The following is a 23479-nucleotide window of genomic DNA, read 5'->3' as shown; positions in this document are numbered from 1 at the left end:
TGCTCTCTCTTCCTCCCTCCTTCTGTCTTTCTCTCCCTACAGGTCCATGTGCCTAACAACTGTGAGTTTGGGACAAGGGGTGAGGTGGAGGTGGCTGAGTTTGATGGCCTGTTTGTGCATGATCCTGAGGAACTAAAGAAAGACCCCCACACCTGTTTCTTCGAGAGTCAACACCATGCCCACGGCTCACTCTGGACCCCGAACTACAACAACTGTTTCACCTGCAGCTGTCAGGTAGGACTGTTCAAACTACAACCACTGGGGCGGCGCTATAGCTACGCATTCAATTAACGGCTGGTTTTCCAGACACTGATTAAGTCTAGTCCTGAACTAAGAAGCCCTTTCCATGGAGAATCTAGAAGTATAGTTTCTACTTCTATATTGAGTGACTTTGTGTCTAACCACTCTCTCTCTTCTTCTGTCCATTTTCTCTTCCCTCATCTCTCTGTTCTCCCTGTAGAAGCGCACAGTGATCTGTGACCCGGTCATCTGTCCAGTCCTCACCTGTTCTCGCACCATACAACCTGAGGACAAGTGCTGCCCCGTGTGTCTCGGTGAGTGTGTGTGTATGAGTGTGTGTGTTACTATGTTTGAATAGGATTGTGTGCTTGAGTGTGTTTTCCTTATTCTTGAGAGGACTTACTATTGACATTTCACCACATTACGGTCGTAAAGTTGTGAAATAATACTTTCCTGTGTCCGTTACCCCTGTCTGTCCTTTAGAGAGGAAAGACCCCAAGAACATGAAGACTCCAGAGAGGCTAGATGAGCATCCAGAAGGTTCTGAACTATCTCTCTGTCTGACTGTCACTCCTCTTTCTTTCTCACTTTCTCCATCTGTCTGTTCCTCTGTCTCTCCCTGCCAGGAGGCACTCGTTCTGTCTCTCTACATCACCCTCCCTCCTCTCCATCTGTCTGTTCCTCTGTCTCTCCCTGCCAGGAGGCACTCGTTCTGTCTCTCTACATCACCCTCCCTCCTCTCCATCTGTCTGTTCCCTCTGTCTCTCCCTGCCAGGAGGCACTCGTTCTGTCTCTCTACATCACCCTCCCTCCTCTCCATCTGTCTGTTCCTCTGTCTCTCCCTGCCAGGAGGCACTCGTTCTGTCTCTCTACATCACCCTCCCTCCTCTCCATCTGTCTGTTCCCTCTCTCTCCCTGCCAGGAGGCACTCGTTCTGTCTCTCTACATATCACCCTCCCTCCTCTCCATCTGTCTGTTCCTCTGTCTCGCCCTGCCAGGAGGCACTCGTTCTGTCTCTCTACATATCACCCTCCCTCCTCTCCATCTGTCTGTTCCTCTGTCTCTCCCTGCCAGGAGGCACTCGTTCTGTCTCTCTACATCACCCTCCCTCCTCTCCATCTGTCTGTTCCCTCTGTCTCTCCCTGCCAGGAGGCACTCGTTCTGTCTCTCTACATCACCCTCCCTCCTCTCCATCTGTCTGTTCCTCTGTCTCTCCCTGCCAGGAGGCACTCGTTCTGTCTCTCTACATCACCCTCCCTCCTCTCCATCTGTCTGTTCCTCTGTCTCTCCCTGCCAGGAGGCACTCGTTCTGTCTCTCTACATCACCCTCCCTCTGAGATTGATATGTATTTCTAATGCTAAGAGTGTCCTCTATTTCTCTCATCCCTCTGAACCCCCCCTGTACTCACTCACTCACTCACTCAGGTTGTTACTTTGAGGGGGACCAGAAGATGCATGCTCCTGGGTCAACATGGCATCCATTCGTCCCTCCATTTGGCTACATCAAGTGTGCTCTCTGCACCTGCAAGGTAGGCCTCTAGGTTACTTCTTCACAGCTATGATGATGTAAGTTGATAAGTGATGCTAACAAAACATAATTAGAAACATAATCTTTCTGCAGCTTCGTAGAATTTAATGTAAATTACGCTAATTTCCCATTGTGTCTTTCCTCCTCTACTCCTGTAGGGGGCGACAGGCGAGGTGCACTGTGAGAAGGTGACGTGTCCAGCCCTGACCTGCAGTCGTCCGGTACGCCGTAGCCCCTCAGACTGCTGTAAGGAATGTCCGGAGGAAGACAAACCCCCCTTGGTGCACGCTGACATGATGCAGGCAGACGGAACGCGTCACTGCAAGTTTGGGAAGAATTTCTACCAGAACAGTGACAACTGGCACCCCCGTGTACCCCTGATGGGAGAGATGAAGTGCATCACCTGCTGGTGTGACGTGAGTATTACAGGGAGTCGGGGACCAGTCGGGGACCAGACAAGTCTTTTACAAAATACAGACACTTAAGAGTGAGTTTGGACCTGTTGCCAAGCAACAAAACTCAAGACAAAAAAGCTTCAGACTGTTGGACCTAAACCCCATAGACCAAAAAGGAAAAAAACACTGTAGAACTCCCTCTGTTTCAGTAAACCTTTAGAAAAAGACTCAACGTTTCTTCTGACTGAAGAAGTTTTTCCATGCCACTGTGCTCAATACATATTTGTACAGATAGAGTAGGGATGTTTCAGACTTTGTTGGGCTTCATAGCTGTAGGGATGGTCCATACCCCTTGTCTGGTCCATACCCCTTGTCTGGTCCATACCCCTTGGGGAAACATTCCAGTGTCAGTGTGGGGAACTCTGGGATTTGGAGTGGAGCATTTTCTGGTTTCACAGCATTGTGAGAAGCATTCCTAATGTACCTCCCTTGGTCTCTCTCTCCCTCCTTTCTTTCTCGTTCTTTCTCCCCCTCTCTCCAGCATGGTGTGACTAAGTGTCAGAGGAAACATTGTCCAGTCCTGACCTGTAGTAACATCACCCGCCGGGAGGGCATGTGCTGTCCTGAGTGCCAAGGTGACAAGCACACACAAACATACACCCTCCTCCCTCATGCTCCCGAGCCAGAGCATCCAAGCACACACAAACATACACCCTGCTCCCTCATGCTCCCTAGCCAGAGCATCCAAGCACACACAAACATACACCCTCCTCCCTCATGCTCCCTAGCCAGAGCATCCAAGCACACACAAACATACACCCTCCTCCCTCATGCTCCCTAGCCAGAGCATCCAAGCACACACAAACATACACCCTCCTCCGTCATGCTCCCTTGCTAGAGCATCCAAGCACACACAAACATACACCCTCCTCCCTCATGCTCCCTAGCCAGAGCATCCAAGCACACACAAACATACACCCTCCTCCGTCATGCACCCTAGCCAGAGCATCCAAGCACACACAAACATACACCCTCCTCCCTCATGCTCCCTAGCCAGAGCATCCAAACACACACAAACATACACCCTCCTCCCTCATGCTCCCTAGCCAGAGCATCCAAGCACACACAAACATACACCCTCCTCCCTCATGCTCCCTAGCCAGAGCATCCAAGCACACACAAACATACACCCTCCTCCCTCATGCTCCCTAGCTAGAGCATCCAAACACACACAAAATACACCCTCCTCCCTCATGCTCCCTAGCCAGAGCATCCAGGGACACATGCTTGAAATAGCGAGACATGCTCTCAATCCTGATGACATGCTTTAAAACAGTGATGATTCATGTAGTAATCACAGATTCATTCATATTGGATTGTCTCTTTTGTTTAGATTCTAAAGAGGAAGAGGAGGAGCTGATGAAAGTTCCGGAAAAGAAGAACAGCTGGAGACACTGAGCTGAGATCCCTTCCCCGCACCCCCCTCTCTCTACCTACTCCCTCATGGGCAGACCTAGACCTGCACACTGGGTCAGCTAACACCCCCTAAAATCGAGATCCCTATAACCCTCCAGCCCCAACCCACAACCCCCCGTCCACTCCCACCCCTTAGTCAGCCTAAGGATTGTAACGAAGGAAGGAAAGAAAAACAGAAGAAAAGAAAGAGAAGCACTGAGGTGTGATGGAAGAGAATGAAAAGAAGGGAACAAAAAGAGATCTGAAATGGACCAACCACAGCTGCTGCAGCAGTGTCTTTTGACTGGTTCCTCCTTTGAAATTTGCCATTTTTGTTTTGTTTTCAGTTCTTTTGTCTCCCCGTGATTAATTTTGCCCGCCCTTTCAAAAATCACATACAATTACCCTTCATATTCGAATACAACAAGGTTTGCTTAGTTTTTAAAATGGATGTGTTGGTAGTCTTTGCATTGTTAGGTGTGTGTGTGTGTGTGTGTGTGTGTGTGTGTGTGTGTGTGTGTGTGTGTGTGTGTGTGTGTGTGTGTGTGTGTGTGTGTGTGTGTGTGTGTGTGTGTGTGTGTGTGTGTGTGTGTGTGTGTGTGTGTGTGTCTGCCAGTGGTAAAAATGCTTGGTGGCTAGATGGAAACACACACAAAACATAGTCAGCGATGCTCAGTCTAACTGATAAACCAGCACCCCACATACATCCTGTCATCCCATCCAGTCAGCACCACACATATGTCCTGTCATCCCATCCAGTCAGCACCACACATATGTCCTGTCATCCCATCCAGTCAGCACCCCACATACATCCTGTCATCCCATCCAGTCAGCACCACACATATGTCCTGTCATCCCATCCAGTCAGCACCACACATATGTCCTGTCATCCCATCCAGTCAGCACCACACATATGTCCTGTCATCCCATCCAGTCAGTACCACACATATGTCCTGTCATCCCATCCAGTCAGCACCACACATATGTCCTGTCATCCCATCCAGTCAGCACCACACATATGTCCTGTCATCCCATCCAGTCAGCACCACACATATGTCCTGTCATCCCATCCAGTCAGTACCACACATATGTCCTGTCATCCCATCCAGTCAGCACCACACATATGTCCTGTCATCCCATCCAGTCAGCACCATACATATGTCCTGTCATCCCATCCAGTCAGCACCACACATATGTCCTGTCATCCCATCCAGTCAGCACCATACATATGTCCTGTCATCCCATCCAGTCAGCACCACACATATGTCCTGTCATCCCATCCAGTCAGCACCACACATACATCCTGTCATCCCATCCAGTCAGCACCACACATATGTCCTGTCATCCCATCCAGTCAGCACCATACATATGTCCTGTCATCCCATCCAGTCAGCACCCCACATATGTCCTGTCATCCCATCCAGTCAGCACCCCACATATGTCCTGTCATCCCATCCAGTCAGCACCATACATATGTCCTGTCATCCCATCCAGTCAGCACCCCACATATGTCCTGTCATCCCATCCAGTCAGCACCACACATATGTCCTGTCATCCCATCCAGTCAGCACCCCACATATGTCCTGTCATCCCATCCAGTCAGCACCACACATATGTGGAACTCTTCCCTTGGAAAAGCATAACACACCCAAGTATCTATTCTAATTGCTCACTGAAGAGATTAGAATATACAGTAACTTTACATAAACATTTGATTTAGATTTATTTGCAGCTCTGAGTCTGGTACCATTGACCTGTATTGCACCTCTTCATGTGGTTGTCTTGTTTCTCATTTCAGTAATATGTATAATTATTTTAAAATACTTTGTATTAGTGTTGTTATTTTTCTGAATTTTGCTTGTATTTATTGAACGTTTGAAGGAAAAAATTAAAGTTGTTTGTAAGAAATCGTCTTTTGACGATTTAGTTGAAACCATGACATTTTCCACTCTCCTCCTCCTCTTCTCTCTTTATCTTAATCTCTATCTCTCTTTCATTTCTTCTCTCCACTCTTCCATTTCCCGTTTCAACTGGTTCCACTTTCCTTCTCCTAACTTTATTTCTCTCTCTCTCTCTCTCTCTCTCTCTCTCTCTCTCTCTCTCTCTCTCTCTCTCTCTCTCTCTCTCTCTCTCTCTCTCTCTCTACATACTGTATATGTATGAACACTTATCTCCCTCTGTTCTGTCTGTTTTCTCTCCCTCTGATCTGTCTGTTTTCTCTCCCTCTGATCTGTCTGTTTTCTCTCCCTCTGTTCTGTCTGTTTTCTCTCCCTCTGATCTGTCTGTTTTCTCCCCCTCTGTTCTGTCTGTTTTCTCTCCCTCTGATCTCTGTTTTCTCTCCCTCTGTTCTGTCTGTTTTCTCTCCCTCTGTTCTGTCTGTTTTCTCTCCCTCTGTTCTGTCTGTTTTCTCTCCCTCTGATCTGTCTGTTTTCTCTCCCTCTGATCTGTCTGTTTTCTCTCCCTCTGTTCTGTCTGTTTTCTCTCCCTCTGATCTGTCTGTTTTCTCTCCCTCTGTACTGTCTGTTTTCTCTCCCTCTGATCTGTCTGTTTTCTCTCCCTCTGTTCTGTCTGTTTTCTCTCCCTCTGTTCTGTCTGTTTTCTCTCCCCCTGTTCTGTCTGTTTTCTCTCCCTCTGTTCTGTCTGTTTTCTCTCCCTCTGATCTGTCTGTTTTCTCCCCCTCTGTTCTGTCTGTTTTCTCTCCCTCTGTTCTGTCTGTTTTCTCTCCCTCTGTTCTCTGTTTTCTCTCCCTCTGATCTGTCTGTTTTCTCTCCCTCTGATCTGTCTGTTTTCTCTCCCTCTGATCTGTCTGTTTTCTCTCCCTCTGTTCTGTCTGTTTTCTCTCCCTCTGATCTGTCTGTTTTCTCTCCGTCTGATCTGTCTGTTTTCTCCCCTCTGTTCTGTCTGTTTTCTCTCCCTCTGATCTGTCTGTTTTCTCTCCCTCTGATCTGTCTGTTTTCTCTCCCTCTGATCTGTCTGTTTTCTCTCCCTCTGTTCTGTCTGTTTTCTCTCCCTCTGATCTGTCCGTTTTCTCTCCCTCTGATCTGTCTGTTTTCGCTCCCTCTCCTCCTCCCTCGTTCTGTCCAGCTGGATTTGAGGAATGGTGAAATGTGACAAACAGACGTAGCTCCCCTCTCTCTCTCCCTCTCCACCCTTCATCAGATGGCACTCTTTATTTTCCTCTCCTCCGTTCCATAGACATACACCACATGTGTTCTACAGCACCCGCAATGCACTCTGCCCCTGATGGACACACACACACACACACACACACACACACACACACACACACACACACACACACACACACACACACACACACACACACACACACACACACACACACACACACACACACACACACACACACACACACACACACACACACACACACACACACACACACACACACACACACACACACACACACACACACACACACACACTCATAATGACTCAGCCAAAGGACAGACAGACTGAAACATAAACACACACTCTGCCCCTGAAGAAGGAACGAATCTGGTTCTGGAAGCAGCTCTGCAGAGTGGTCCCTAGCTGGCACGAACACAAAGACATAAAATATGTTTTTAAACCTAACCTTGACCACACTGCAAATCCTACTGCCTAACCCTAACCTTAAATTAAGACCGAAAAGCTCATGTTTGTTTTCATTCATTTATACAATATAGCCAATTTTGACTTTGCAGCTAGCCTATCTAAAGGGAAATTGTTCAGTTCTGCCTCCAGGACAAGACTCGTAACAACAAACGTCAACCTGCCACATGCACACTGATTCAGCCAAACGACACAGACTGAATATCTACCTCTCCCCCTATGGGCAAGGTAAATAGTATTGATGTAAATCACTTCCTACTGTAGAGCCAGCTGGTTGTGAGCTTGCCCAGTAGCATTTGTTGACCTTCCCATAGCAGAGAACAGAGCAGAGTAGAGGGAGAGGCCATGTTGTAAAGCCATCAGCAAGCCGGCTGACCGGCCAGCAGCCATACAGCTGGAGGCAAGGGTCAAAGGTCAACCATGCTGAACTATGGCTCTGTTCCCACAGCCTGGATCAGAGGCATGTCTACTGACTGACTGGGGAGGGAGGGATGTGGGTCTGCATCTGCATGCCATGGTGTTGGTGCATTTTCATTGCACATTCCTGTTTTCACTCCTTCTCTCTTACCCCCCTCTCTCATTTTTCTCTTTCTCTCTCTCAGCTCCACACTAACCCCCTATAGCAGACAGCACACCCAGGGACACAGCCCCACCCAGACTGGGCTAGGAGAAAGTTACAGGGAAACAGCCCCACCCAGACTGGGCTAGGAGAAAGTTACAGGGAAACAGCCCCACCCAGACTGGGCTAGGAGAAAGTTACAGGGACACAGCCCCACCCAGACTGGGCTAGGAGACAGTTACAGGGACACAGCCCCACCCAGACTGGGCTAGGAGAAAGTTACAGGGACACAGCCCCACCCAGACTGGGCTAGGAGAAAGTTACAGGGACACAGCCCCACCCAGACTGGGCTAAGAGAAAGTTACAGGGAAACAGCCCCACCCAGACTGGGCTAAGAGAAAGTTACAGGGACACAGCCCCACCCAGACTGGGCTAAGAGAAAGTTACAGGGACACAGCCCCACCCAGACTGGGCTAAGAGAAAGTTACAGGGAAACAGCCCCACCCAGACTGGGCTAGGAGAAAGTTACAGGGACACAGCCCCACCCAGACTGGGATAGGAGAAAGTTACAGGGAAACAGCCCCACCCAGAGTGGGCTAGGAGAACGTTACAGGGAAACAGCCCCACCCAGACTGGGCTAGGAGAAAGTTACAGGGACACAGCCCCACCCAGACTGGGCTAGGGAACGTTACAGGGAAACAGCCCCACCCAGACTGGGCTTAGAGAAAGTTACAGGGACACAGCCCCACCCAGACTGGGCTAGGAGAACGTTACAGGGAAACAGCCCCACCCAGACTGGGCTAAGAGAAAGTTACAGGGAAACAGCCCCACCCAGACTGGGCTAGGAGAAAGTTACAGGGAAACAGCCCCACCCAGACTGGGCTAGGAGAAAGTTACAGGGAAACAGCCCCACCCAGACTGGGCTAGGAGAAAGTTACAGGGAAACAGCCCCACCCAGACTGGGCTAGGAGAAAGTTACAGGGAAACAGCCCCACCCAGACTGGGCTAGGAGAACGTTACAGGGAAACAGCCCCACCCAGACTGGGCTAGGAGAAAGTTACAGGGACACAGCCCCACCCAGACTGGGCTAAGAGAAAGTTACAGGGAAACAGCCCCACCCAGACTGGGCTAGGAGAAAGTTACAGGGACACAGCCCCACCCAGACTGGGCTAAGAGAAAGTTACAGGGAAACAGCCCCACCCAGACTGGGCTTAGAGAAAGTTACATGGAAACAGCCCCACCCAGACTGGGCTAGGAGAAAGTTACAGGGAAACAGCCCCACCCAGACTGGGCTAAGAGAAAGTTACAGGGAAACAGCCCCACCCAGACTGGGCTAAGAGAAAGTTACAGGGAAACAGCCCCACCCAGACTGGGCTAGGAGAAAGTTACAGGGAAACAGCCCCACCCAGACTGGGCTAGGAGAACGTTACAGGGAAACAGCCCCACCCAGACTGGGCTTAGAGAAAGTTACAGGGAAACAGCCCCACCCAGACTGGGCTAGGAGAAAGTTACAGGGAAACAGCCCCACCCAGACTGGGCTAAGAGAAAGTTACAGGGAAACAGCCCCACCCAGACTGGGCTAGGAGAAAGTTACAGGGAAACAGCCCCACCCAGACTGGGCTAGGAGAACGTTACAGGGAAACAGCCCCACCCAGACTGGGCTTAGAGAAAGTTACAGGGAAACAGCCCCACCCAGACTGGGCTAAGAGAAAGTTACAGGGAAACAGCCCCACCCAGACTGGGCTAGGAGAAAGTTACAGGGAAACAGCCCCACCCAGACTGGGCTAGGAGAAAGTTACAGGGAAACAGCCCCACCCAGACTGGGCTAGGAGAAAGTTACAGGGACACAGCCCCACCCAGACTGGGCTAGGAGACAGTTACAGGGACACAGCCCCACCCAGACTGGGCTAGGAGAAAGTTACAGGGACACAGCCCCACCCAGACTGGGCTAGGAGAAAGTTACAGGGACACAGCCCCACCCAGACTGGGCTAAGAGAAAGTTACAGGGAAACAGCCCCACCCAGACTGGGCTAAGAGAAAGTTACAGGGACACAGCCCCACCCAGACTGGGCTAAGAGAAAGTTACAGGGACACAGCCCCACCCAGACTGGGCTAAGAGAAAGTTACAGGGAAACAGCCCCACCCAGACTGGGCTAGGAGAAAGTTACAGGGACACAGCCCCACCCAGACTGGGCTAGGAGAAAGTTACAGGGAAACAGCCCCACCCAGAGTGGGCTAGGAGAACGTTACAGGGAAACAGCCCCACCCAGACTGGGCTAGGAGAAAGTTACAGGGACACAGCCCCACCCAGACTGGGCTAGGGGAACGTTACAGGGAAACAGCCCCACCCAGACTGGGCTTAGAGAAAGTTACAGGGACACAGCCCCACCCAGACTGGGCTAGGAGAACGTTACAGGGAAACAGCCCCACCCAGACTGGGCTAAGAGAAAGTTACAGGGAAACAGCCCCACCCAGACTGGGCTAGGAGAAAGTTACAGGGAAACAGCCCCACCCAGACTGGGCTAGGAGAAAGTTACAGGGAAACAGCCCCACCCAGACTGGGCTAGGAGAAAGTTACAGGGAAACAGCCCCACCCAGACTGGGCTAGGAGAAAGTTACAGGGAAACAGCCCCACCCAGACTGGGCTAAGAGAAAGTTACAGGGAAACAGCCCCACCCAGACTGGGCTAGGAGAAAGTTACAGGGACACAGCCCCACCCAGACTGGGCTAAGAGAAAGTTACATGGAAACAGCCCCACCCAGACTGGGCTTAGAGAAAGTTACATGGAAACAGCCCCACCCAGACTGGGCTAGGAGAAAGTTACAGGGAAACAGCCCCACCCAGACTGGGCTAAGAGAAAGTTACAGGGAAACAGCCCCACCCAGACTGGGCTAAGAGAAAGTTACAGGGAAACAGCCCCACCCAGACTGGGCTAGGAGAAAGTTACAGGGAAACAGCCCCACCCAGACTGGGCTAGGAGAACGACTTACAGGGAAACAGCCCCACCCAGACTGGGCTTAGAGAAAGTTACAGGGAAACAGCCCCACCCAGACTGGGCTAGGAGAAAGTTACAGGAAACAGCCCCACCCAGACTGGGCTAAGAGAAAGTTACAGGGAAACAGCCCCACCCAGACTGGGCTAGGAGAAAGTTACAGGGAAACAGCCCCACCCAGACTGGGCTAGGAGAACGTTACAGGGAAACAGCCCCACCCAGACTGGGCTAAGAGAAAGTTACAGGGACACAGCCCCACCCAGACTGGGCTAGGAGAAAGTTACAGGGAAACAGGATTCGAATGAGGAGAAAAGAGAGTGGGATTATAAAAATAGGAGAGAATGAAAAGAAGATAGGAGCAGAGAGAAAGTGTGGGAGCAGATAGAGAGAGAGAATGGGGAGCGTGATTTAGAGGAAAGTACAGGAGGAGGTGGAGGAGGAGGAGGAGGAGAGAGCTGTTGTTGTCCTGGTGTGAACCAGGGCTGTTTAACTTTCTCGAGGAGAAGTTACACGAAGGGAGAGGCCAGTAAACAAGGCTCCTGCATCATCAAACCCAGAGAGAGAGAGAGAGAGAGAGTTAAAGAACCAAAGAGGAAGAGGGTAGAGAGACACAATAAGGACAGAGAGGGTTTTCCACTGCGTTAATTACTAACACTGTACCCCTCTCTTATAACAACAACAGCAGGATAACAGCTGTTAAAATCACCAGGAGTTAGCAACTCGGCAACAAACATGCTACCAACACTCAGTGTTCACACACACGCACACACACACACATACTACATTCATCCATTCAGTCCTTTCTGTTGAGTTCCCCTACAGCGGTCTACTGTGCCCTCTAATGGTCGCTGACAAAAACTGCAATCAAGTTGCTGTTCATTCACTACAAGGCTACATCAAGCCACAGGACACCCCTTTGATTTGTTTGAGTGATTTCACTCGAGTGAATTCTTGATTGGCACGTTATATTATATTAGTTTTACCACTCAATACAATAACTGTTGTGGTTTAGGGTTGGGGTTAGATGAAGGACTGTGGAAACTAGACATTCAGATGTTAGTTTGTCTGTGAGTGCCACAGTTCCAGGGACATGAGAGAGCCAAGGGCCATTCCAGCTGAGTAACAAAGAAATAGGGACCACTTCCCGAGCAGATGATATATTTATTATGGTTTTAATATTATTTTATTGCCATCTGCTGGACTGAGTCAGTATTACAGGAGACTGGATAGAAAACAAGAGAGCAGACTGGCTGACATTTGATTAAACATTGTAGCTCCCTTCAGTAACCACGAGCACAACTGTTCCTTGACTTTAACTGGCGGCTTTATTCTGTAGTTTTAGTCAGAATTATCATCTTCAGTGAGAACTATAAAGTAAATGAAAAATACAGTTAAGCACACTCTTACAACCTTATCTTACGAGTGACTTATGAGCTTGGTATAACTCTGAAGTGCTTACATACATAACAGTTTAACCGGCGTTATAACGGGTTCAGATTAAACACATGAATAAAGGAAAAAATACCTCATTGGCTGCTTATTAGAGAAGGGAATAAATCAAACTTCACACTTATTATTCCTGGCATGAATTCACACTTCATCCTAACATACACTCTTCAACCTTTATGAACTACACCCGATGACATGAAAACTTAGCTGACGCAGCGCAGGATTGCCTTCCCTTCAAAAGTGTGTTGCTACAATAAGGATCCCTGTTACAACAGTATTAGCTACGTCGTTCCGCTTGTATTATCATTTCCCCCGCACAGCGGACACGTAAACAATTCAAACAAAAGACAACGACATAACCTGTAAGTCTAACTGTCAGTTACAAACATGACCGGGTATGAGTTGCATAAAATGTCTGATCTCTCATTGTTGAATAGGTCCTCTGTATGCTGGGGCTCACATAGTGATTCACTTGACTTTGACATGACACCTCATCCAGGGCTGGGGCAAGGAATGGTGTTTGAGGGCTGTATAGAGAGAGGAGAGGATGGGGAGACTTTAAGTGGTCGTTTGAGGGCTGTATATAGAGAGGAGAGGATGGGGAGACTTTAAGTGGTCTTTTGAGGGCTGTATAGAGAGAGGAGAGGATGGGGAGACTTTAAGTGGTCGTTTGAGGGCTGTATAGAGAGAGGAGAGGATGGGGAGACTTTAAGTGGTCTTTTGAGGGCTGTATAGAGAGAGGAGAGGATGGGGAGACTTTAAGTGGTCTTTTGAGGGCTGTATAGAGAGAGGAGAGGATGGGGAGACTTTAAGTGGTCGTTTGAGGGCTGTATAGAGAGAGGATGGGGAGAGGATGGGGAGACTTTAAGTGGTCATTTGAGGGCTGTATATAGAGAGGAGAGGATGGGGAGACTTTAAGTGGTCGTTTGAGGGCTGTATATAGAGAGGAGAGGATGGGGAGACTTTAAGTGGTCTTTTGAGGGCTGTATAGAGAGAGGAGAGGATGGGGAGACTTTAAGTGGTCGTTTGAGGGCTGTATAGAGAGAGGAGAGGATGGGGAGACTTTAAGTGGTCTTTTGAGGGATGTATAGAGAGAGGAGAGGATGGGGAGACTTTAAGTGGTCTTTTGAGGGATGTATAGAGAGAGGAGAGGATGGGGAGACTTTAAGTGGTCTTTTGAGGGCTGTATAGAGAGAGGAGAGGATGGGGAGACTTTAAGTGGTCGTTTGAGGGCTGTATAGAGAGAGGAGAGGATGGGGAGACTTTAAGTGGTCGTTTGAGGGCTGGGGAGAGGATGGGGAGACTTTAAGTGGTCATTTGAGGGCTGTATAGAGGAGGAGAGGATGGGGAGACTTTAAGTGGTCGTTTGAGGGCTGTATAGAGAGAGATGGGGAGAGGATGGGGAGACTTTAAGTGGTCGTTTGAGGGCTGTATAGAGAGAGGAGAGGATGGGGAGACTTTAAGTGGTCTTTTGAGGGCTGTATAGAGGGGAGAGGATGGGGAGACTTTAAGTGGTCGTTTGAGGGCTGTATAGAGAGGAGAGGATGGGGAGACTTTAAGTGGTCTTTTGAGGGCTGTATAGAGAGAGGAGAGGATGGGGAGACTTTAAGTGGTCGTTTGAGGGCTGTAGACTTTAAGTTAGAGAGAAGAGAGGATGGGGAGACTTTAAGTGGTCTTTTGAGGGCTGTATAGAGAGAGGAGAGGATGGGGAGACTTTAGAGTGGTCATTTTTGAGGGCTGTATAGAGAGGATGGGGAGAGGATGGGGAGACTTTAAGTGGTCGTTTGAGGGCTGTATAGAGAGAGGATGGGGAGGGATGGGGAGACTTTAAGTGGTCGTTTGAGGGCTGTATAGAGAGAGGAGAGGATGGGGAGACTTTAAGTGGTCGTTTGAGGGCTGTATAGAGAGAGGAGAGGATGGGGAGACTTTAAGTGGTCTTTTGAGGGCTGTATAGAGAGAGGATGGGGAGACTTTAAGTGGTCGTTTGAGGGCTGTATAGAGAGAGGAGAGAGGATGGGTCTTTTGAGACTTTAGAGTGGTTTAAGTTTTTTGAGGGCTGTATAGAGAGAGGAGAGGATGGGGAGACTTTAAGTGGTCTTTTGAGGGATGTATAGAGAGAGGAGAGGATGGGGAGACTTTAAGTGGTCGTTTGAGGGCTGTATAGAGAGAGGAGAGGATGGGGAGACTTTAAGTGGTCGTTTGAGGGCTGTATAGAGAGAGGAGAGGATGGGGAGACTTTAAGTGGTCATTTGAGGGCTGTATAGAGAGAGGAGAGGATGGGGAGACTTTAAGTGGTCGTTTGAGGGCTGGATAGAGAGAGGATGGGGAGAGGATGGGGAGACTTTAAGTAGTCGTTTGAGGGCTGTATAGAGAGAGGAGAGGATGGGGAGACTTTAAGTGGTCTTTTGAGGGCTGTATAGAGAGAGGAGAGGATGGGGAGACTTTAAGTGGTCGTTTGAGGGCTGTATAGAGAGAGGAGAGGATGGGGAGACTTTAAGTGGTCTTTTGAGGGCTGTATAGAGAGAGGAGAGGATGGGGAGACTTTAAGTGGTCGTTTGAGGGCTGTATAGAGAGAAGAGAGGATGGGGAGACTTTAAGTGGTCTTTTGAGGGCTGTATAGAGAGAGGAGAGGATGGGGAGACTTTAAGTGGTCATTTGAGGGCTGTATAGAGAGAGGAGAGGATGGGGAGACTTTAAGTGGTCGTTTGAGGGCTGTATAGAGAGAGGATGGGGAGAGGATGGGGAGACTTTAAGTGGTCATTTGAGGGCTGTATAGAGAGAGGAGAGGATGGGGAGACTTTAAGTGGTCGTTTGGTGGGCTGTATAGAGAGAGGAGAGGATGGGGAGACTTTAAGTGGTCGTTTGAGGGCTGTATAGAGAGAGGAGAGGATGGGGAGACTTTAAGTGGTCATTTGAGGGCTGTATAGAGAGAGGAGAGGATGGGGAGACTTTAAGTGGTCGTTTGAGGGCTGTATAGAGAGAGGATGGGGAGAGGATGGGGAGACTTTAAGTGGTCATTTGAGGGCTGTATATAGAGAGGAGAGGATGGGGAAACTTTAAGTGGTCGTTTGAGGGCTGTATAGAGAGAGGAGAGGATGGGGAGACTTTAAGTGGTCTTTTGAGGGCTGTATAGAGAGAGGAGAGGATGGGGAGACTTTAAGTGGTCGTTTGAGGGCTGTATAGAGAGAGGAGAGGATGGGGAGACTTTAAGTGGTCTTTTGGTGGGCTGTATAGAGAGAGGAGAGGATGGGGAGACTTTAAGTGGTCGTTTGAGGGCTGTATAGAGAGAGGAGAGGATGGGGAGACTTTAAGTGGTCGTTTGAGGGCTGTATAGAGAGAGGAGAGGATGGGGAGACTTTAAGTGGTCGTTTGAGGGCTGTATAGAGAGAGGAGAGGATGGGGAGACTTTAAGGGCTCGTTTGAGTCTCCAACGCTCTTTACAAGTAGCCTAATGACTCTAAGCTAAGGAAATATTTCTACCAGAGTAACCAACCAATAGAAATCCCAAGAGCACTTCAAGTCCACAGTGTCCATGTGTATTGGATTATTCTGCATTCCATTATGTGATAAATTCTCCAGTCCCAAATTTGTTCCATTGTTTGATGAATATCAGGTGGTATACAGGCTTTGGCCATGCGCTAACTGAAAGAGAGTGTGAGAGGGCAATAATAGGTTTGAATATTCAAATGACATTATTGAATTTGGGGTCCCCACGCGCTCCCATCTCCACACTGCATTGCCTAACGATATAGAGGGCCCCAGAGTGTAATTTAACAATGCAGTGGTGTAAAACAAGGTCCCAAAACAATTAATGTTGAGATTCATGTGCCAAGTACAGCACATTTGAGTCTAATTTCAGTATTTACTCTCAGTTTTATACGCAAATTATTTTTCTCACGGCTTTATTGTCGCCTAGGAGGTTCTGTATGAATTGGGAAGTGAAATTATAATTCCCTGTCAGGTGATTTATGGCAATAATTAATAGGCCTATAATTTGTTTCATTAATTAATCAACTATCTCCTATTAGGAGAAAACCTAGAGAATTCCTTCCCTCCCTGAAATGAGCAATAGGGGGTAACTGCCCCACCACAATTCACGTTAAGACCACAAGATATCACCTAATTCTTTTCCCAACACGTTCCCTCTTGCTCAACAAAAAAATGTCCTCTGTGTCATCACAACATTGTTCTAAGTTAATCAAAAAAATAATAATTTTTGAAAAAGTTGAAGATATGAAGTAAGATCTATAATTGCACCCCTTACTAGGGATAACTGGCCCCTATAGTGCTGAGCACTTGTTGGCTGCTTTTCCTTCACTCTGCAGTCCAACTCATCCCAAACCATCTTAATTGGATTGAGGTTGAGTTGAGGTTGGGTGATTGTGGAGGCCACAATCATCTGATACAGCACTCCATCACCCTTCTTCTTGGTCAAATAGCCCTTATACAGTCTGGAGGTGTATTTGGTCATTGTCCTGATGAAAAACAAATGATAGTCCCACTAAGCCCAAACCAGATGGGATGGCGTATCGCTGCAGAATGCTGTGGGAGCCATGTTGGTTAAGTATGTCTTGAAATCTAAATAAATCACAGACAGGGTCACCAGCAAAGCACCCCCACACCATCCCACCTCCTCCTCCATGTTTCACGTGGGAACCACACATGCAGAGATCATCCGCTCACCTACTCTGAGTCTCACAAAGACAGAGCAGTTGGAACCAAAAATCTCAAATTTGGACCCATCAGACCAAAGGACAGATTTCCACAGGTCTAATGTCCACTTCTCATGTTTCTTGGCCCAAGAAAGTCTGTTCTTCTTACTGGTGTCCTTTAGTAGTGGTTTCTTTGCAGCAATTCGACCATGAAGGCCTGCTTAACGCAGTCTCCTCTAAACTGTTGATGATGGGATGATTTCCTCTGTATTTCCTCCCAGTCCAACATGCCGAGCACTGACCACTGGGGCATGGCTTACGGAGCGCTCTTTGAAATGAGCGCTCATATCGTCATATTCCACGGGATCAAGTTATCTCATGTCTGTTACTTGAACTCTGTGAAGCATTTATTTGGGCTGCCATTTCCGAGGCTGGTAACTCTAATGAACTTATCCTCTGCAGCAGAGGTAACTCTGGGTCGTCCATCCCTGTGGCTATCCTCATGAAAGCCAGTTTCATCTTAGCGCTTGATTGTTTTTCCTCATTGACGGACCTTCATGTCTTAAAGTAATGATGGAATGTCATTTCTCTTTGCTTATTTGAGATGTTCTTGCCATAATATGAACTTGGTATTTTACCAAATAGGGCTATCTTCTATGTACCCACCCCTACGTTGTCACAACACATCGGATTGAAGGAAGGGAAGAAATTTCACAAATTAACTTTTAACAAGGCACACCTGTTAATTGAAATGCATTCCAGGTGACTACTTCATGAAGCTGGTTGAGAGAATGCCAAGAGTGTACAAAGCTGTTATCAAGGCAAAGGGTGTCTACTTTGAAGAATCTCAAATATAAAATACATTTTGATTTGTTTAACACTTTTTAGTTACTACATGATTCCATATGTGTAATGTCATAGTTGTGATGTCTTCACTATTACTCTACAATGTAGAAAACAGTACAAATAAAGACAAACCCTTGAATGAGTAGGTTTGTCCTAATTTTAGACTGGTACTGTATATACAGTGGGGCAAAAAAGTATTTAGTCAGCCACCAATTGTGCAGGTTCTCCCACTTAAAAAGAGGAGAGAGTCCTGTAAGGTACACTTCAATCAACTATGACAGACAAAATGAGGAAAACAAATCCAGAAAATCACATTGTAGGATTTTAATGAATTTATTTGCAAATTATGGTGGAAAATAAGTATTTGGCTCCGTAAGCCATGCCCCAGTGGTCAGTGCTCCGCATGTTGGACTGTGACACGTTTTAATACAGAGGAAATTCTCTAATTTTACAATGGGTCCGCCGTAGTTCTGTGTAGTCAAATTATGCTAATTTATTTGAGACCAGTGTATTGTCATTAATTTTGTCTTTGACTTAATAAGTCAAATATATTTGAGTAGTAAACGGGTAAACAACAACGAACCTCAGTCAGTTCGCAATAGAATTTACCAGAGGGGGTCATCATTTGCTACCTAAATTATTCAAATATTTCACCTCTTCTGTCACATCTCGCCATTGTTATGAATTCTCTCAAGCCACCCTCTACCCACGGTGGCGCGATAGTGGTGTCATTCTGGACAGAGGCTAACTACTGTTTCGTCTAAATTACACTATAGTACCTGGAAATACAGAGACAATATGAGGGTTGCGAGCATGCCCTGTGGGTAGCGAATAATCAATAGTGTTGCTGTGGACGCTGGATAATCTGACGAACACACACACCTGTTTATCCTCGCTGTGATACTTTAGGACTACTTATGTTGCTTTCCTGAGTCAATTCAGGTAGAATTCAATGTCCTGCGTTTGTGTTAACCATGGCAGCCAGCAGAAAAATAATCAGCCTCTGTCTCTGGATCCTTTCACCCTGTGTCTATCAGGCTCATATTTTCAAAGAAATTCCATTTATTTAAATCTGTAGTTTAGTAAAATAAAGAGTATATTGCTTCAGTTTTGTTACTTGGTAAATAACCCAAAACCATGGATAACCACAAATAGAATAATGTGAAGAAACAGTCCATGTCAGCCAGGCCCATCTTTTTAAAGAAACAGTATTTATTTCCATATCTAGTTGAGTAAAATAAATTGTTTTGTTCAGGTCACAAAATAATCGAGAAAATTGTGATAAACAGCATCACAGTCAGGCAGAAAACGTAATGTTATATTCTCAGCCAGTCCCATTTTTTTTTAAAGAAAACAATTAAACGGAATGTTCTATTCTGAGCCAGTCGGGTTTTTATTTATTTAAATAAAACCATTTAATTCTCTCTATTTGACAAAAATAATACTTTTTTTTGTGATTACAAGAAAATCCTAACAATGCAGGTAAAGAGCGCCACAGACAGAGATAAAAATGTGAATGTTCTGTCATAAAGTGAGAACAATTAGTTTCCCTGGCTGATATGGCTGCTACTTAGACGTACATTAATTCACTGTTATAAAGCTGTCTCCAATATAATCAAATTGTTTACACAGACCCACCACGAACCTTTGACAAACCTCTTTCCCATGGTCCTGTTTTGTCAACGAACTCAATGTATTCCAAACATTGGTGGTAACCAAATTATGCCAATAATTTATGTTGCCTAATAAACGATGCCCCCCTCTGGTACATTATATTGCGAACTGTTTGGGACGCAGAGGGGTTGGGTTAATTGCGGCAGACATATTTCGGTTGAATAGATTCTGTTGTGCAACTGACCAGGTTCTGTTTACTACTAAAATATGTTTTACTTATTAAGTCAAATACGAAATTAACTGGAATACACTGGTCTCAAATATATTAGCATAACTAGTCTCCACAGAACCACAGCGGACCCATAATTGAGAGTTTTTTCTCTGTATTAAAACGTGTCCCAGTGCAACACGCCAAGATCTGCCCACTGGGGCGTGGTTTATGGACTGTTCCTGTCGCCGTATTCCAACCGATCGAATTAACCCACCACACCGGTTGCCAGGTAGAGAGCTAATCTAAAAAAACTAACCCAAATGAACTGCACTCATGTGAGTCATGGTAGAACGAATGAACAACACATGCAAAGGGGAGGTGGGGTATTCACTATTTTACTCATATTTTAATTAAACCCTGTGGGGACATTTTGAATGCGACTGCTGGCATGATCAATTTAGTATAGACTACTCTACTACGACAATGATACGCGAAGCCTATCCATCCCTATGCTACCATGATCAACATCACACGTGGAGGCGCGAGTGGACCAGAAATTGCGGAAGCACCCGCATTGTAACACATAATCGATATTCCGTTGTACCAGCCTGGCAAGACTTGCTGTTGAATGATTGTGGTGCGTTTCTATCCCCCCTCCAAAATAACGAGACATATGCAGTTGACGTCACGTCCACTGTTACCTATACCAATCTGTATGTGTATGCCCTCGCAACTTGATCGATTGGGAGAAATTCAGGTTGGAAGTTGGACGAAACAGCACGATTTCTCATCAGCGCGCCATCTCTAGTGCCAGATAGAGATGAAAAAAAAATCACCTTAACTTTCCGTAAGAACAACACCACCTTCTCTTGTGGTCCTATCTTTCCCCACCCCTCCACCCCAATGCTTAGGGGAGATATGGAGTATCGCAGGTGACTGGAGCCCAACAGGGACACTTTAGGATTGTGAACTGGATATATCGCATTAAGGAAAGGATGGTGAGTATGGGGAAATGTTCAACCTGGTCTCATCTCCCATTCATCAGCTATTGCCCCCATTCCCTCGCCTCACCCGGTCTCTCAGACCCCCGGCTCAGGTCAGACGGAAGGCCAGCGGTGTCGACGTGGTCACCTATGATCGTCATCATCGCATCATGCGCACATTCGGAGGCGCTCAAATCACAAGATGATGGGGTACTGGGGCAGACTCTCTCTCTCTCTCTCTCACACACACACGCACGCACGCACGCACGCACGCACGCACGCACACACACACACACACACACACACACACACACACACACACACACACACACACACACACACACACACACACACACACACACACACACACACACACACACACACACAGTGCAGCAAATAGATGTCTGGTGAAAATGCTGTTTGATCATACATGTAAAAAATAAAAAAGAGTAAAAGGAATGGAGGATGTAAGTCGCTCTGGATAAGAGCGTCTGCTAAATGACTTAAATGTAAATGAGGATAATACATGGAGAAGATGCTCTACCTCCCTCCCTTCTTCTTTCTTGCTCTGTTTGTTTTCAGTACTACCCAAAAACGTGTTATTGGGAAATGACTCATTTTAAAAGGAACATGAGGTTTTAATGAAATTCATTCACTTAAATCCATCAGTAGTGAGTGTGTATGTGGAGGATGTCTAAAACATCATAGAGTATTCCTTAACCATGCTGTTTTCTGAATAGTCCTGTCAGCCGACTCCCCTGTTCAAGTCCACTAATCCATCCGGTGTGTGTGTGTGTGGTGTTGTATAGATGTTCAATTTAAAGGATGTTCTGGAAAGGTTCAGACAGCACCTGTGAGACACCGTTGCTTTTAAATAGAATCCCTGTTCATCTCAAATATACAAAAGAAACCATGAAAGTCAGTACCTGCTCATAATATACTGTAGCAACAGGGAGGGAGTAACAACAAGGTCTGCTAAGATCTCCTCTAATAGGGTCTTGGAGGCCTCTTAGAAATGTTATTTTCAAAGTCTAGACTCCATTATGGAACTTCATTCCAGAGATGAGTATTCCTCCATCCTTGAAAGAGACATAAAGAGATTGTGAGAAGCAAGTACATTTTAACTCATTTTGATATTCACTCTCTGTCTCATCCTAAAGATGAGGGCTTCCAGCCATTCCTGAGAGACAGAGTGTGAGAGAGAGAGAGAGAGAGAGAGAGATATGAGGGCATATGTCCATCCCTGAGAGAGAAAGAGAAAATGTGAAGGACAGAAAGCATAAAGAAATAGCTGCGTTAGCTACATTACATGTAGGAATCACTAGAGAAATAGCTGCGTTAGCTACATTATATGTAGGAATCACTAGAGAAATAGCTGCATTAGCTACATTACATGTAGGAATCACTAGAGAAATAGCTGCGTTAGCTACATTACATGTAGGAATCACTAGAGAAATAGCTGCATTAGCTACATTACATGTAGGAATCACTAGAGAAATAGCTGCGTTAGCTACATTACATGTAGGAATCACTAGAGAAATAGCTGCGTTAGCTACATTACATGTAGGAATCACTAGAGAAATAGCTGCGTTAGCTACATTACATGTAGGAATCACTAGAGAAATAGCTGCGTTAGCTACATTACATGTAGGAATCACTAGAGAAATAGCTGCGTTAGCTACATTACATGTAGGAATCACTAGAGAAATAGCTGCGTTAGCTACATTACATGTAGGAATCACTAGAGAAATAGCTGCGTTAGCTACATTACATGTAGGAATCACTAGAGAAATAGCTGCATTAGCTACATTACATGTAGGAATCACTAGAGAAATAGCTGCATTAGCTGCATTACATGTAGGAATCACTAGAGAAATAGCTGCGTTAGCTGCATTACATGTAGGAATCACTAGAGAAATAGCTGCGTTAGCTACATTACATGTAGGAATCACTAGAGAAATAGCTGCGTTAGCTACATTACATGTAGGAATCACTAGAGAAATAGCTGCGTTAGCTACATTACATGTAGGAATCACTAGAGAAATAGCTGCGTTAGCTACATTACATGTAGGAATCACTAGAGAAATAGCTGCGTTAGCTACATTACATGTAGGAATCACTAGAGAAATAGCTGCGTTAGCTACATTACATGTAGGAATCACTAGAGAAATAGCTGCATTAGCTACATTACATGTAGGAATCACTAGAGAAATAGCTGCATTAGCTACATTACATGTAGGAATCACTAGAGAAATAGCTGCATTAGCTACATTACATGTAGGAATCACTAGAGAAATAGCTGCATTAGCTACATTACATGTAGGAATCACTAGAGAAATAGCTGCGTTAGCTACATTACATGTAGGAATCACTAGAGAAATAGCTGCATTAGCTACATTACATGTAGGAATCACTAGAGAAATAGCTGCGTTAGCTACATTACATGTAGGAATCACTAGAGAAATAGCTGCATTAGCTACATTACATGTAGGAATCACTAGAGAAATAGCTGCGTTAGTTACATTACATGTAGGAATCACTAGAGAAATAGCTGCTTTAGCTACATTACATGTAGGAATCACTAGAGAAATAGCTGCATTAGCTACATTACATGTAGGAATCACTAGAGAAATAGCTGCATTAGCTACATTACATGTAGGAATCACTAGAGAAATAGCTGCATTAGCTGCATTACATGTAGGAATCACTAGAGAAATAGCTGCGTTAGCTGCATTACATGTAGGAATCACTAGAGAAATAGCTGCATTAGCTACATTACATGTAGGAATCACTAGAGAAATAGCTGCGTTAGCTGCATTACATGTAGGAATCACTAGAGAAATAGCTGCATTAGCTACATTACATGTAGGAATCACTAGAGAAATAGCTGCGTTAGCTACATTACATGTAGGAATCACTAGAGAAATAGCTGCATTAGCTGCA

The 23479-nt window shown here is 46.3% G+C and overlaps 1 protein-coding gene across 1 annotated transcript in view; it reads left to right on the top strand.

Moving 5' to 3' along the window:
• LOC118371080 (chordin-like) overlaps positions 1-4223 on the top strand; it is a 28740-nt gene extending 24517 nt beyond the window's left edge. The window contains exons 15-21 of the mRNA XM_052517661.1: positions 43-234; positions 461-554; positions 724-780; positions 1666-1769; positions 1927-2184; positions 2705-2798; positions 3557-4223. Of these exons, the coding sequence (XP_052373621.1) occupies positions 43-234; positions 461-554; positions 724-780; positions 1666-1769; positions 1927-2184; positions 2705-2798; positions 3557-3621 (864 nt within the window). The 3' untranslated portion in view covers positions 3622-4223. The remainder of the gene's footprint in view (positions 1-42; positions 235-460; positions 555-723; positions 781-1665; positions 1770-1926; positions 2185-2704; positions 2799-3556) is intronic.
• The last annotated feature ends 19256 nt before the right edge of the window (positions 4224-23479 follow it).

The sequence above is a fragment of the Oncorhynchus keta genome, chromosome 1 (assembly GCF_023373465.1).
Source record: "Oncorhynchus keta strain PuntledgeMale-10-30-2019 chromosome 1, Oket_V2, whole genome shotgun sequence".
Lineage (NCBI taxonomy): Eukaryota > Metazoa > Chordata > Actinopteri > Salmoniformes > Salmonidae > Oncorhynchus > Oncorhynchus keta.
The sequence above is the reverse complement of the archived record's forward strand: the minus strand, read 5'-3'. Positions and strand labels throughout refer to the sequence as shown.